This window comes from Oncorhynchus clarkii, unplaced genomic scaffold (genome assembly GCF_045791955.1).
Source record: "Oncorhynchus clarkii lewisi isolate Uvic-CL-2024 unplaced genomic scaffold, UVic_Ocla_1.0 unplaced_contig_12887_pilon_pilon, whole genome shotgun sequence".
In the NCBI taxonomy this organism is placed as follows: Eukaryota; Metazoa; Chordata; class Actinopteri; order Salmoniformes; family Salmonidae; genus Oncorhynchus; species Oncorhynchus clarkii.
The window spans coordinates 1-16219 of NW_027259928.1; the positions used below are offsets into that span (position 1 = coordinate 1).

General features: G+C 43.3%; 1 protein-coding gene across 1 annotated transcript; it reads left to right on the top strand.

Annotated features, from left to right (window-relative positions):
* Nucleotides 1-104: 104 nt before the first annotated feature.
* LOC139401001 (protein transport protein Sec23A-like) lies at nt 105-7121 on the top strand. The gene is made up of 10 exons (XM_071145525.1): nt 105-282; nt 1603-1718; nt 2005-2209; nt 2415-2504; nt 2721-2827; nt 3149-3302; nt 3693-3770; nt 4549-4710; nt 5231-5317; nt 6861-7121. The coding sequence occupies exons 1-10, from the start codon at nt 154-156 to the stop codon at nt 7119-7121; spliced, it is 1389 nt and encodes a 462-aa protein (XP_071001626.1). The 5' UTR covers nt 105-153.
* The last annotated feature ends 9098 nt before the right edge of the window (nt 7122-16219 follow it).

Genomic DNA, 16219 nt, shown 5'->3' on the forward strand with positions numbered 1-16219 from the left:
GCTTCTGTGTTGGCAGTCACATCTCAGTCAGAAATGCCATGTTTGATACCATGGTTGAATTACTAAAATAAATAAATCAAATCTTGACCATACTGACCATAGCCACCGTCTTTCCACCCCCAGGGTACGTTTCCCAACACAGGGGCCCGTGTGATGATGTTCATGGGCGGACCCCCCACCCAGGGCCCCGGGATGGTGGTGGGAGACGAACTCAAGACCCCCATCCGCTCCTGGCATGACATCACCAAGGACAACGCACGGCATCTGAAGAAAGCCACCAAGGTCAGTCCAAGAATAACAGAATGGATAGCGCAGAATGGATAGGGCAGAATGGATAGGGCAGAATGGATAGGGCAGAATGGATAGGGCAGAATGGATAGGGCAGAATGGATAGGGCAGAATGGATAGGGCAGAATGGATAGGGCAGAATGGATAGAGCAGAATGGATAGCGCAGAATGGATAGGGCAGAATGGATAGGGCAGAATGGATAGCGCAGAATGGATAGCGCAGAATGGATAGGGCAGAATGGATAGGGCAGAATGGATAGGGCAGAATGGATAGGGCAGAATGGATAGGGCAGAATGGATAGGGCAGAATGGATAGAGCAGAATGGATAGAGCAGAATGGATAGAGCAGAATGGATAGAGCAGAATGGATAGGGCAGAATGGATAGGGCAGAATGGATAGGGCAGAATGGATAGGGCAGAATGGATAGGGCAGAATGGATAGGGCAGAATGGATAGGGCAGAATGGATAGGGCAGAATGGATAGCGCAGAATGGAAGTTTTATTGTCCATGTCGTACATGGACACTGTGAAAAAGAGAACTTGTATGTGGGTTAGTTATATCTTGTACAAGTCGTTGTTTTGTCTCTGTTTGTCCTTAGTGGGCTAGTTTTTAAGAGTTAAAGCTGGAATCCTTAATTGGTGGAACTGCCACATCCTTTTGCGATATTACAACAACAACAGTTGTTACTGGAAACTACGAACACGTATTTTTCTCGGGTGTCATTGCACGCTCGATAGAACACAATACGTGGTGCAATTCACAGGAGGTTGGTGGCACCTTAATTGGGGAGGACGGGCTCGTGGTAATGGCTGGAACTTTTATAGGTAGAATGTTATCAAATACATCAACAAATGGTTTCCATGTGTTTGATGCCATTCCCTTCTCTCTATTCCAGACATTATTATGAGCCGTCCTCCCCTTTGCAGCCTCCACTGGTGCAATTTTGTTTTACCATGCTGTGCGACACTCCTTAGCTCGGCAACAAAAACAATAACAATGGTGTTGGGGCGGCTAGCGGCTTCCCTCCACTGCGGATTCCATCTTTAAGACTACGCTAGTTTTTAGAGCTAGAATGGATGAAACAACTTAAGCGATTTTTGTCTTAATATAGTTTAGCTTAATTATTTTTCTTTCACTCACGTCAAGCTCTCACGATGTGTCAAATATTTCGCTCAAGTTTGCGCTCTCTTCTCTCTCCATACCTCTTCTGTTGAGGTATGTTCATGGAAACCGGTGCTCCAAAGAGTTCTCAAGGTGCTACCCAGCACTGTTTGTATATGTTGCAGACGGTTCCCTTGTTTTGTTTTATTCAGTACTACGACGCCTTGGCGAACCGTGCGGCAGTGAACGGCCACAGTATTGACATCTACGCCTGTGCCTTGGATCAGACCGGACTTCTAGAGATGAAATGTTTATCCAACCTCACTGGGTTAGTACCAGTCTCAGACGACCTACGACTGACCTGTATCCTATCTTCACCTGATTTCCCCTAGTTGTGCTGAATCCCTCATGTCCCTGGTGATTTGAGAACTGTCTACAGAAGCTTTTATTTTATCTGAATAAGAAGTACAATTCCTCTACATTCGATAGAATGACTTTTCCAGAGACTTCATCCTCACTAGCTCATTGACTTTTTTCATTTTTGTATTTATATTCGAATTATGCTGCTGAATATTCATGTTTTTTTTCCTCCCGGTTTCCGTCCCTCTGAACAGAGGTCACATAGCGATGGGCGACTCCTTCAACACCTCTCTGTTCAAGCAGACCTTCCAGAGGGTCTTCAGTAAGGACCACAACGGAGAGTTCCGCATGGCCTTCGGAGGCACGCTGGAAGTCAAGGCGTCCAGGGAGCTGAAGGTATCGGGGGCCATCGGGCCCTGTGTCTCCCTCAACACTAAGGGTCCGTGTATATCAGAGAACGTGAGTCTTTCAGGCCCATACATAATCCAAACAGGGTTAAAGAATAATCATCCAGAAACGGTCCCAAAATTCCCAGCTTTTCCAGAATTTCAGGAATGTTTTGCGTGATTTATTCAACCTTCTATTCTAATAGCATTTTCCTCTCTGGAAGTGAATTGGGAAGCTGTTTTTCATTGACTTCAATGGCCCTTTGTCTCTGTTACAGGAGGTCGGTGTTGGAGGAACAACGCAGTGGAAAATCTGCAGTCTCAGTCCCTCCACGACGTTGGCCTTGTACTTCGAGGTCGTCAATCAGGTGAACACACTTCCCTTTGATCAAACACTTGTTCCTCATTTCATTCTTACTCAAAGTAGTCATTGATTTGGGTCGACCAAACCAATGTAATGTGACAATTCATTATTCACACCTCAGTGATTCCTTAGGACGTGGTTTTGAGTATTCAAGCAGGATGTTTAGCAATATTAAATGTACTCCTATCCTAACTATTGTAGTTATATTTTCTCTCTGCAGCACAATGCCCCAATTCCTCAGGGTGGTAGAGGAGCGGTCCAGTTTGTCACCCAGTACCAACACTCCAACACCCAGAGGAGAATCAGGGTTACCACCGTCGCCAGGAAGTAAGTCTTCTCTCTCGCTTTGAAACAGTAAACAGGAAGTGGGTTTGCAGAACTGCTACATCGTTCTTGACTGAAGTGTGACTGAACTGACAGCCCTTACAATATATATATGCAAGACTCTATATGTTGTACACGTCGTATTTCTCACATTGTCTTTAATCAGTGAGTCAATATTGGCCGTACAAATGAGGAGGTTGACATTCGCCCTGCCCTGTTAAATGACTGGAAGTGGACGTGCAGCCTAGATTTGTGCTTACGCACACGTGCGTCAGTCTCGCCCTGCCCCTAACCTGTCCACTCCCTCTTTCTCCCTCCATCCAGTTGGGCCGACGCCCAGTCCCAGATCCAGCACATCGAGTCGTCCTTCGACCAGGAGGCGTCGGCGGTCATCATGGCCAGGCTGGGCGTGTTCAGGGCCGAGTCGGAAGAGGGGCCGGACGTCCTGCGCTGGCTGGACAGACAGCTCATTCGCCTGGTGAGTGACAGCTAGGCTGACCAATGTGTGACAGGCTTTGTAATGTCATTGGGCATTGGTCCCACCTTGGCTATTCCAAGAGAGTAGCCTGTTGTTCTTCACATAGCTGAATGTATGTAGGACTTGTGGGTGATTGTGGATAGAAGAATCCTTTGTATTCTTGTGTCTCTTTGTTCTTATTCATTGTAGAAGAATGTAGAAAGGAGTTGTCTGGAATGTGAAGCAGAATAACACGAATACTAATTTGCTGACAGTTTTTAAATCCCTCTGTGATGTTTCGGGAAGTTGTGTTGGATACCTAAACTAACAGCACTTGACTGAAGTCCTGAAGGTATGTGTTGATTGCCTTAGTTCAAGACGCTGACGTTTGTCTTGTCTCCTTGGTTACAGTGTCAGAAATTCGGTCAGTTCAACAAAGATGACCCCACCTCCTTCAAGCTCTCGGAGTCTCTCTCACTCTACCCACAGGTAAGACTGACACCTAGTGGTACACTCTGGAACTATATGAGCTATTTAATAAGAGCCCTTCAATTACAAGTCCTCCTAATAGAGGTGAAGTGGAATAGATTTAACTAGCTCATCGAGATCTGAATGATTACTTGAGTGCTTACCTCTAACTTTAGCAAAAAATAATATTTATGTCAAATGGGATATATGTACTTGAAAAAGTAGTCACCGGCTGGCTATATCCTATCACCACCCAGCACAGAAGCAGAGAACGGTGTAATTGGCCTTGTCTGACAACTTAACACCGGCCAGAGGCTTGTATGACGTTGAAACAAAAGGCAGTGACTTTGTCAGTTGCTACAGAATCACACAATAGTGTGTCCTTGTACCTCTAGTCTAGAGTCAATCACTGTCAACAGACAGGAGTTTAATCCATAACACACAGCACTGTGTCTAGTGGCCATCAACCCGAGTGTCACAAACAGAACACTGAAAAGTCATGTTTATTACAGAAGTGGAAAATATATAAATCTTCTAAACATTGTGTTAATCACTCTAAACTGAACGTTAACTTTATTCATCTTGAATATTCCCATTGCACAGATAATCACAACTCATAACTTCCACTTAGTTTAGTTGACCTCGATGGGATATGTACAGGAACATTTGATGATGCAAGAAGCAATATCCCAAATGTAAAAAAAAATATGTATATCATTTGATAGGATTTTTTTTAGTTAAAAAAAAGATATATTATTTCATTATAATCGTTAGAATAATGTCTCTGTTCTCCCTCTAGTTTATGTTCCACCTGCGGAGGTCGCCGTTCCTGCAGGTGTTCAACAACAGCCCAGATGAGTGTTCCTACTACAGACACCACTTTGTCCGCCAGGACCTGACCCAGTCTCTCATCATGATCCAGCCCATCCTGTACTCTTACTCGTTCCACGGACCACCAGAGGTCAGACTCTTACCAAATACTATGGACACACACTAATGACACACTCTAATTACACACTCTCGATCTATATTGTGTACTAGATGGCGACGAAAAACACGGTCGACCAGTTTCTAGCTCCTAGGAAACTTTGCAGTATTTTTTTTTTCTGAATGTTATTTCTTACTGACGTTTCTTAATTTCTTAATACATTTTTTTTGCATTTGTGTGTATTGTTAGGTATTACTGCACTGTTGGAGCTAGAAACATAAGCATTTCACTGCACCTGCAGTAACATCTGCAAAACGTGTATGCGGCCAATCAAATATTAAATATTGAATTTAATTCTAATCAACTCTCTAAATGATTTGTTTCCCAATCTACTCTGTTATAAAACCAGTCTATATATTAGATAATTAGGTCACATTTCCCTAAGAACTAATTAGTTTAGTCAAATATTCACATGCTCAATGAGTTCCACACTACCTTTCTCTGTAAGAAAATGGATGTGAGACTTATCCTGTTGTGTCTGTCTGTTCTACAGCCTGTTCTCCTGGACAGTGGCAGTATTCTCCCAGACCGGATCCTCCTCATGGACACCTTCTTCCAGCTGGTCATCTACCATGGAGAGGTGAGAGGTCACACAGGAAAACAACGGGGCTGGTGGTCTAAAGCTAGTTATTAGTAGCTGGAACACCACTACTAATTATTATTATTTCCTAGCATCTCAAACTGAACATCATCATGTAGAGCATAAACAACAATGTAAATCACTATCAATATTACAACAAGAAACTGTGTGTGTGTGTGTGTGTGTGTGTGTGTGTGTGTGTGTGTGTGTGTGTGTGTGTGTGTGTGTGTGTGTGTGTGTGTGTGTGTGTGTGTGTGTGTGTGTGTGTGTGTGTGTGTACCTGACTGATGTGATGGGTTTGAAGAAATGGGATACATATTAGTAGATTCATTATGTTCATTCATTCACAATGCCCTGTCATTTTCTGTTCTCAACATGTTAAGAGAATTTTCTCACAAAAGACAAAAAAGAGATTAGCTGACAAACAGCTGGCACAACTAACACCAACACCCTACCATGACAATAACCCTGGTGTATATAACTAACACCAACACACAACATCCTACCATGACTATAACCCTGGCCTATACAACTAACACCAACACCCTACCATGACAATAACCCTGGCCTATATAACTAACACCAAAACACATCCTACCATGACAATAACCCTGGTGTATACAACTAACACCAACACACAACATCCTACCATGACTATAACCCTGGCCTATACAACTAACACCAACGCCCTACCATGACAATAACCCTGGCCTATATAACTAACACCAAAACACATCCTACCATGACAATAACCCTGGCCTATACAACTAACACACAACATCCTACCATGACAATAACCCTGGCCTATATAACTAACACCAACACCCTACCATGACAATAACCCTGGCCTATATAACTAACACCAAAACACATCCTACCATGACAATAACCCTGGCCTATACAACTAACACCAACACACAACATCTTAACATGACAATAACAATGGCCTATATAACTAACACCAACACACATCCTACCATGACTATAGCCCTGGTCTATACAACTAACACCAACACACAACATCTTAACATGACAATAACCCTGGTCTATACATCTGACACCAACACACAACATCCTACCATGACAATAACCCTGGCCTATATAACTAACACCAACACACAACATCCTACCATGACAATAGCCCTGGTCTATACAACTAACACCAACACAACATCATACCATGACAATAACCATAACAATAACCCTGGCCTATACAACTAACATCAACACAAAACATCCTACCATAACAATAACCCTGGCCTATACAACTAACACCAACACACAACATCCTACCATGACAATAACCATGACAACAACCTGGCCTATACAACTAACACCAACACACAACATCCTACCATGACAATAACCCTGGCCTATACAACTAACGCCAACACACAACATCCTACCATGACAACAACCTGGCCTATACAACTAACACCAACACACAACATCCTACCATGACAATAACCCTGGCCTATATAACTAACACCAAAACACATCCTACCATGACTATAACCCTGTTTTATCTCTCTCTCTCCACCAGACCATCGCCCAGTGGCGTAAGGCGGGTTACCAGGAGCAGCCGGAGTACGAGAACTTCAAGCATCTACTGGTAGCACCTGTGGATGACGCCCAGGAGATCCTGCAGACCCGGTTCCCCATGCCCCGGTACATCGACACAGAGCACGGAGGCTCCCAGGCTCGCTTCCTCCTGTCCAAGGTCAACCCCTCCCAGACACACAACAACCTCTACTCCTGGGGACAGGTAATACAATGTTCATTCATTCTTCAAAACGGAAACTGAGAACCAGTTTGTATGTACAATAACAGCTGTGGACCTGATTTGGAAATGGATGATGTCAAGGCTGGAGTTTCATCATGGGGAGTCAATTGTATTTTTCTTAAAGGAATTCTAGTCTTACAAGTGGTAGAGCTTCATGTACCATCTGTATAGCTTCTCCCTGGCCATTTCAATCTGATCCAACTGAAGGAAGCTTTGTAGTCACTTTCACCATACTCATCACATTTCTGTCTTCTCATTCTCTAGGAGACAGAAGCCCCATCCTCACCAACGTCAGTCTACAGGTGTTCATGGACCACTTGGAGGAGCTGGGCTGTGGAGCGCCGCTTGATGTCCCAGTCCCGGGACCAAAGTGATCATCCCACCGTGGCCCAGACCGATATGCCCACCGTTCTATTTCACTTCACGATACGTCTGGTTTACGAGGCGACCAAAGTGAAGGACGTGAAAGGAGAGCGGGATGAGAAGGAAAGAGAGAGACATTCCTGTATTAATACAGGGACCTAGTAACATTTCCTTTCCCCACGTATGACCTATGATGGTTTCAAATCCTCTACAGGGACCTAGTAACATTTCCTTTCCCCACGTATGACCTATGATGGTTTCAAATCCTCTAAGTTATTATCATTCCTGCTTTAAGTTTCCCGGAATTTTGCTTCCCTAAAATTGTGATTGACATGAACTTCTCCCCCATACTGGAAAAGCCTTACTGCACCTCAGTTGTAGCCTGGTCCCAGATCAGTTTTTCATGCCTTGACAATGACCGTAGGAGTTGGCTTATACAGCACAAACAGATCTGGGACCAGGCATCCTCAGATATTTATCACAGTTCTTACATTCCATCTCACCTTTTATAATAATAATTTGGCTAATGATTAGAATTGGTTTCCTTGTTTGTCTGTCTGTGGTAAGGCATGTAGCTACTGTAGTAGTTTGGTCAATGATTACTGCTCGAGACGCTTAAAATATTTTTATGTGCTTGATAACGTCCTATAGTTTATTTTTTCCATAAAATTTCCCCTAAATAATGATTCGTTTAAATAATGTTCTGATGTAACTGTCAATCTATCCTCGTAGTGCTACTGTTTTCCTTGTGAATACAGAAAGACTGGAAGTTCAATGAAAAATGCTGTTATTGTATTAAACAAAACCTTTCTTTTTTTCTAACACATCTTTTACATAGTCTCGTCAACTGACTACATTTTCCACATATCTGTTGTCGTACCATCTGGCATTTTGTACTACTTACCCCGAAACCCCTCATCACTGTTCTTTCACTCGCCTACTCTAGTCTGTTCCTGATGTTAACACTTGTACTTACTGTAACAAAAGGGAACGTAATTGATTGATTTAGTCTGACTGATTTGTTTCTCAATGCTATGCATATAAAGTATGTCAAGACAACCTTATTCACCAGCTATGTATTTTATGTTTCCCTCATTCTTGTTTTTGTATGGGTTTCTATGTCATATAAATGTGTCAAATAGATCAGCAATACCAGAGAATCATTCATCCTTCCATTTCTCTGGTCTGTGTAGACGGACACCATATTCCAATTTTTTGTCCCTGGCAAGCGAGCCTATGACTAGTGGAAGTGTGAACCATAGAACTAGGAATTAGAATACTAGCATTCTGGCCCTTCTATGGTACATAGAGAACATCCTCATTCACACAGATAAGCTAGGGGTCAAAGGGCAGCTGTCTGGTTCATAGTGTAGCTGATTCCTGTATCGACTGTGTTTCCTGGTATCCGGTCTTAATGGTCTGGCTGGTTCATCTCATCCTCATTTTGTATTTATTTTTAACCTTTTATTTAACTAGGCAAGTTAAGAACAAATTCTTATTTACAACGACGGCCAAACCCGGACGACGCTGGGTCAATTGTGCACCACCCTATGGGAATCCCAAAACGGCCAGATGTGATACAGCCTGGATTCAAACCAGGGACTGTAGTGACACCTCTTGCACTAAGATGCAGTGCTTTAGACCGCTGCGCCACTCAGGAGCCTGGTAATTTACTTCAAAGGGACTTGATCAAATCAGTCGCTTCACTGGGCAGTGAGCAATATGGATCTGCATTCAATATTGGAAAAATAACTACCACAAAAACAATTGTAATTTCCACTCTCACACTCAATGTCCCACAGCACATACACAATCCCATCAAAACACAACTGATCAGCGACAACGATGAGAGTCTATAGGGAGGAGGTCAGAAACCTGGCCGGGTGGTGCCAGGACAACAACCTCTCCCTCAACGTGATCAAAGGAGATGATTGTGGACTACAGGAAAAGGACTGAGCACGCCCCCATTCTCATACACGGGGCTGTAGTGGAACAGGTTGAGAGCTTCAAATTCCTTGTTGTCCACAACAAACTAACATGGTCCAAACACACTAAGACAGTCGTGAAGAGGGAACGACAAAGCCTGTTCCCCCTCAGGAAACTAAAAAGATTTGGCATGGGTCCTCAGATCCTCAAGGTTCTACAGCTGCACCATCGAGAGCATGGTGACTGGCTGGTTGCATCACTGCCTGGTATGGCAACTGCTCGGTCTCCGACCGCAAGGCACTACAAGGATTAGTGCGTACAGCCCAGTTCATCACTGTGGGCAAGAATCCTGCCATCCAGGACCTCTGTATCAGGTGGTGTCAGAGGAAGGCCCTAAAAATTGTCAAAGACTCCATCCACCCCAGTCATAGACTGTTCTCTCTGCTACCACACAGCAAGCGGTACCGGAGCGTCGAGTCGAGGTCCAAGAGGCTTCTTAAACAGCTTCTACTCCCAAGCCATAAGGCTCCTGAAGGGCTACCCAGATCCCTCTTTTACGCTGCTGCTACTCTCTGTTTATAATCTATCCATAGTTAACTCTATCTACATGTACATATCACCCCAACTAACCGGTGCCTCCGCACATTGACTCTGTATATAGCCTTCCTTGTTATTTTACTGCTGCTGGTTAATTTGTTACTTTTATTTTCAATTTCAATAAAGCATTATTGGTTAGGGGCTTGTAACTAATCATTTCACTGTAAGGTCTACACCTGTTTGTATTTGGCCCATGTGACAAATACAATTTGATTTGAACTCAACAATCAGCCTGTGACAAACAAACACTGTTCTAGAAGCTGATTCTAAAGCGCCCTGCACACCCAGTCAGACAGTTTGATTTCGAGGGTCTGTAAAGTGCAGATTATACTAATCCTTAGTCTCTATCTGTTGAGAGACTAATTCCCCTCCATCTATCAGCTTCAAACTGAAGTCACCAGCCTCCAAACACAAGTGAAGCCCCATGTTTATGGCTGTGAACCAAAGGGCAATCTATTCCCCATATCGTGCACTGCTTTTGACCAGGGCCCATAGGGCTATGTAGGGAATAGGGTGCCATTTGGGACACATATCATATCCGTGCTTACGATGTTGCTCCTCTTACCTCTTTGGAAACACATGTGCTTTAAAAATAAAGCCAGGGCTGGTGGATCAAAAAATGTCATGATCTCTATGCAGTAATTCGCTTGTCATAGACACTCCTGCGTAACATAACGGCGACCATTTAAGCTCTTTTGTATGTGTGTGTGTCCATTTGTTGGGCTATAAATGGCATTGGTATTTAACGTGAGGTCTCAGGGTTGACAGCTGTTGACATGGACTGAGCATTATTCAACCGAATCATCATATTTCATTGCCTGATCTCCCCTGCATCAATGTATCCATTTTGCAGTATATTTAAGCTTTGCATGTGTTGATGATTGATATTTTTTCGTGTCTAGGACATTTTGATTTCCTGTTTTATCAGTCAACTGTGTGTGTGTGTGTGCGTGCGTGCGTGCGTGCGTGTGCGTGTGTGCGTGGACCATTTCTATCTTTCTTGAAAATGTGTATCAAAGCTTAGAGCCAAACCTGTAAGAAAGCATTTTTGTCTTGTTTTATGTGCAGTACATGTGAGCGCAATCGAAATATGAACCCGTCCTAACTGACACATACAATTGGCCAATACATGTTCCATTTCAACGTATGCCCTAGACATGTTAAGTAAGCAGAATGTATGGAATATGGGTTATACAACAATGGCCCAGTTGAGTCCAGCTGCCTCCCATACAAGGGGAGTAGGGTCACTGATGGGATGGAATACTAACCAAATCAGTTCTGTATGGAAAGAATGACGAGTTCTTTGAACCAGTGGGCGTGGCTAGGACCTACAGTGATAACTAAATATAGGCTATGTACAAACCTGTCACTGACTGTCTAAACATTTACTCCACCACAGGAGGTTGGTGGCACCTTAATTGGGGAGGACGGTCTTATGGTAATGGCTGGAGTGGAATAGTATCAGATATATTAAACACGTGGTTTCCAGGTGTTTTATGCCATTCCATTTGCTCTTTCAGCCATTATGAGCTGTCCTCCCCTCAGCAGCCTCCTGTGTACTCCACCCTAACCCCAATCCATGTTTCCTTCTATTTGTCTGTCTGTTACAACTACTGTAAAGAGTCTGTAATGAGTACTGCAATCTAGATATCTCCCTCTGTCGTCAGTGGGGATGCTTCATGATCACACATGTATCAGAAGAACTGTTGTGTCCCACCAATGTCATACACACACACACACACACATTTTGGGTGAAGTATCCTGGCTTTCTGTTGTAGCTTATCCAATCAGAGTCTCATGTGAGCGTGCTGTCTCTCAAGCGTGAGAAGAGCCGCTGTGCCACCGCCTCTACCAAACCCAGTATCCCAGATTATTGGGAAAACAAATTGCTTATTGGACATTTGTGACAGGCACACGAAAAAAGGAAGGAGGATGCATTATGACGAAAGAAAATCATCTAATACACACAGTGGACTTGTTCGTGTCCAATAAGTAATTTGTGTCTATTTCACAATAAGCTGTGATGGTGTGTTCAGCTTTTACACTGTCAGAGGGAGAGGGAGAATCTCAGTTAACGTTTGAGTGATTACCCAGTTGCTGTCGACGTGGCCCTTCAATTAGAACAGAGCCGTCCTTGCAGAACATTATAGATGGACTTTATGGCAACACTTAACTAGTTGACGTCTTAATGGTAACACTGAACAATGGCCACCTAGATAGTCTTTATGATAGGCTTGTCTTGTATGTTGTTTGGACTTGATCATTTTGTCATTGCCAATGGAATAGTCCCAAAAGTGCTAGTCCTACCCATCTGGCACTCCACCCCAGACAGGCTCAGTCAAACAGTCCAAGTATTGTTCTGAAATATAAGAAATAGCATTGATCCTATTCCCAGTCTGATGCTATGGCTTGATTATTGCTCACACAAAATTAAATATCAATGAACTGTAATCTCATCTCTGAGAGAGGGAAAAAATAGAGAGAGGGAGAGAGAGAGAGAGAGAGAGAGAGAGAGAGAGAGAGCAGCTCATCACAGATTGAAGGCGAGCATCACCGATACAAATCCCACAGATTTGTGTGAACAAGCTCTTCAAATCTTTTGACGTGACAATCCTTCAGTGAACGGATGAGGGTCATTTCAGGGCACTTCGTGTGAAAATGATCTAATGGCTAACGACTCGAACAGATGATAATGGTGGATTGAAGCTGAATTCAAACTCAGATTTTGCCGTCCCTCAAATCGGGTAGGGAGAGTCATTTCAATTCAACGGGTTGGAGTGCCAAATTATGTATTTTATTGCCGACAAGTTGCACATCAGTTGAAGCTTATTTTCGGTGGAGTTTGACCAGTTTTTCATTACCTGTTTTGATTCATATTGGATGGATGGTGAGTGAGTGAGTTATCTAATAAGTGCAGATATCTTTGGACAATGAAGACCACTCGCAAGTGCAGGGCACTGCTGTCCGTTAGTATGAATCTTTTAGCACTATTTTTCTCAATAACTGCTTTCATCACAACATACTGGTGCGTCGGCACGCAGCGCGTCCCCAAGCCGAAGTGACCAAACTTCGCACCCACAACTGCATCGATTACGGAGTGAACGAGACGGACCCCAAAGTAGTGGTGTACAGTTGGGAAACGGGGGACGACCGGTTCCTATTCAGACAGTTCCACACCGGGATCTGGTTCTCCTGTGCGGAGAATATCCATGATGAAGGTGAGGTGATGAGGTTTTGTTGTTAATGACGTTGTCCGGTCTTGTTGTCAATTAATTATAGTGAGGTCTCTGGAGTGTAAAGGCTAAAATTAAATGGATATTTACAGGAAGGAGGTTTGCAGGTGTGTGTGTGTGTGTGTGTGTGTGTGTGTGTGTGTGTGTGTGTGTGTGTGTGTGTGTGTGTGTGTGTGTGTGTGTGTGTGTGTGTGTGTGTGTGTGTGTGTGTGTGTGTGTGTGTGTTCAAACTATTCAATCAATACCGGTTTCTAAGTAGGCATTCTTGCCATTCAAAAAAAATAATACCTATACATTCAGAGATAGACAAGGGTCTATAAAGGATTGTTACACACAACACACACACACACACACACACACACACACACACACACACACACACACACACACACACACACACACACACACACACACAGAGAGTTATGTATAATTGCAGCTATTAAACTCTGCAGTCCTTGCTATAATTCCTTAGTTGTGTCACTATGAGAGCCATTCTCATGTGTCATCATCTTGTGTCACCATAGTAACTAAGCGTCAGTCTCCAGATGGGACATATACATACATATTATCTAAAACTGCAAGCTAAGGATATTTACAAAGTTATGAGTTTTTTAGGGTAATTACCCCCAGTTTATGTAGGCAGATGCCATTTGTCAAAAATGGCATCTTGAATAACGAGTTGTCTATTGAATAGCCTAAAGAGCAGTTTATCCCGGCATTAGAATCATTGGAACATAGGATGGGAGTTTCCAAGTTACGGTACAGTGAACCCTTGGTAAGAAGTTTAGAGGACATGAGCTTAGTGCTTTTAGAAAGGGTCCCACTGGCTCTGCTAGTACTTCACCCTAGCATTTCTCTTACGGACTCTATACAGGGGTACTAATAATCTACCCTAGCAGTCTCTCTTCTTACAGGTCTATAGTACTTCACCCTAGCATTTCTCTTCTTACGGTCTTAGGGCACCAAACCTACCCTAGTAGTTCCTTCTTACAGGTCTATAGGGTACTAATAATCTACCCTAGCATTTCTCTTGAATAATCTACCCTAGCAGTCTCTATTCTTACAGGTCTATAGGGTATTAATAGTCTACCCTAGCAGTCTCTCTTCTTACAGGTCTATAGGGTACTAATAGTCTCTAGCCCTACAGGTCTATAGTACTAATGGTCTACAGTAGCAGTCTCTCTCCCTACAGGTCTATAGTACTAATAGTCTACAGTAGCAGTACAGGTCTATAGGGTACTAATAATCTACCCTAGCAGTCTCCCTTCTTACAGGTCTATAGAGTACTAATAATCTACCCTAGCAGTCTCTCTTCATACAGGTCTATAGGATACTAATAGTCTACCCTAGCAGTCTCTCTTCCTACAGGTCTATAGGGTACTAATAGTCTACCCTAGCAGTCTCTATTCTTACAGGTCTATAGGGTATTAATAGTCTACAGTAGCAGTCTCTCTCCCTACAGGTCTATAGGGTACTAATAGTCTACAGTAGCAGTCTCTCTCCCTACAGGTCTATATGGTACTAATAGTCTACAGTAGCAGTCTCTCTCCATACAGGTCTATAGGGTACTAATAGTCTACAGTAGCAGTCTCTCTCCCTACAGGTCTAGAGGGGAGTAATAGTCTACAGTAGCAGTCTCTCTCCCTACAGGTCTATAGGGTACTAATAGTCTACAGTAGCAGTCTCTCTCCCTACAGGTCTATAGGGTACTAATAGTCTACAGTAGCAGTCTCTCTCCCTACAGGTCTATAGGGTACTAATAGTCTACAGTAGCAGTCTCTCTCCATACAGGTCTATAGGGTACTAATAGTCTACAGTAGCAGTCTCTCTCCCTACAGGTCTATAGGGTACTAATAGTATACAGTAGCAGTCTCTCTCCCTACAGGTCTATAGGGTACTAATAGTCTACAGTAGCAGTCTCTCTCCCTACAGGTCTATAGGGTACTAATAGTCTACAGTAGCAGTCTCTCTCCCTACAGGTCTATAGGGTACTAATAGTCTACAGTAGCAGTCTCTCTCCCTACAGGTCTATAGGGTACTAATAGTCTACAGTAGCAGTCTCTCTCCCTACAGGTCTATAGGGTACTAATAGTCTACAGTAGCAGTCTCTCTCCCTACAGGTCTATAGGGTACTAATAGTCTACAGTAGCAGTCTCTCTCCCTACATGTCTATAGGGTACTAATAGTCTACAGTAGCAGTCTCTCTCCATACAGGTCTATAGGGTACTAATAGTCTACAGTAGCAGTCTCTCTCCATACAGGTCTATAGGGTACTAATAGTCTACAGTAGCAGTCTCTCTCCATACAGGTCTATAGGGTACTAATAGTCTACAGTAGCAGTCTCTCTCCCTACAGGTCTATAGGGTACTAATAGTCTACAGTAGCAGTCTCTCTCCCTACAGGTCTATAGGGTACTAATAGTCTACAGTAGCAGTCTCTCTCCCTACAGGTCTATAGGGTACTAATAGTCTACAGTAGCAGTCTCTCTCCCTACAGGTCTATAGGGTACTAATAGTCTACAGTAGCAGTCTCTCTCCCTACAGGTCTATAGGGTACTAATAGTCTACAGTAGCAGTCTCTCTCCCTACAGGTCTATAGGGTACTAATAGTCTACAGTAGCAGTCTCTCTCCCTACAGGTCTATAGGGTACTAATAGTCTACAGTAGCAGTCTCTCTCCTACATGTCTATAGGGTACTAATAGTCTACAGTAGCAGTCTCTCTCCATACAGGTCTATAGGGTACTAATAGTCTACAGTAGCAGTCTCTCTCCCTACAGGTCTATAGGGTACTAATAGTCAACAGTAGCAGTCTCTCTCCCTACAGGTCTATAGGGTACTAATAGTCTACAGTAGCAGTCTCTCTCCCTACAGGTATATAGGGTACTAATAGTCTACAGTAGCAGTCTCTCTCCATACAGATCTATAGGGTACTAATAGTCTACAGTAGCAGTCTCTCTCCCTACATGTCTATAGGGTACTAATAGTCTACAGTAGCAGTCT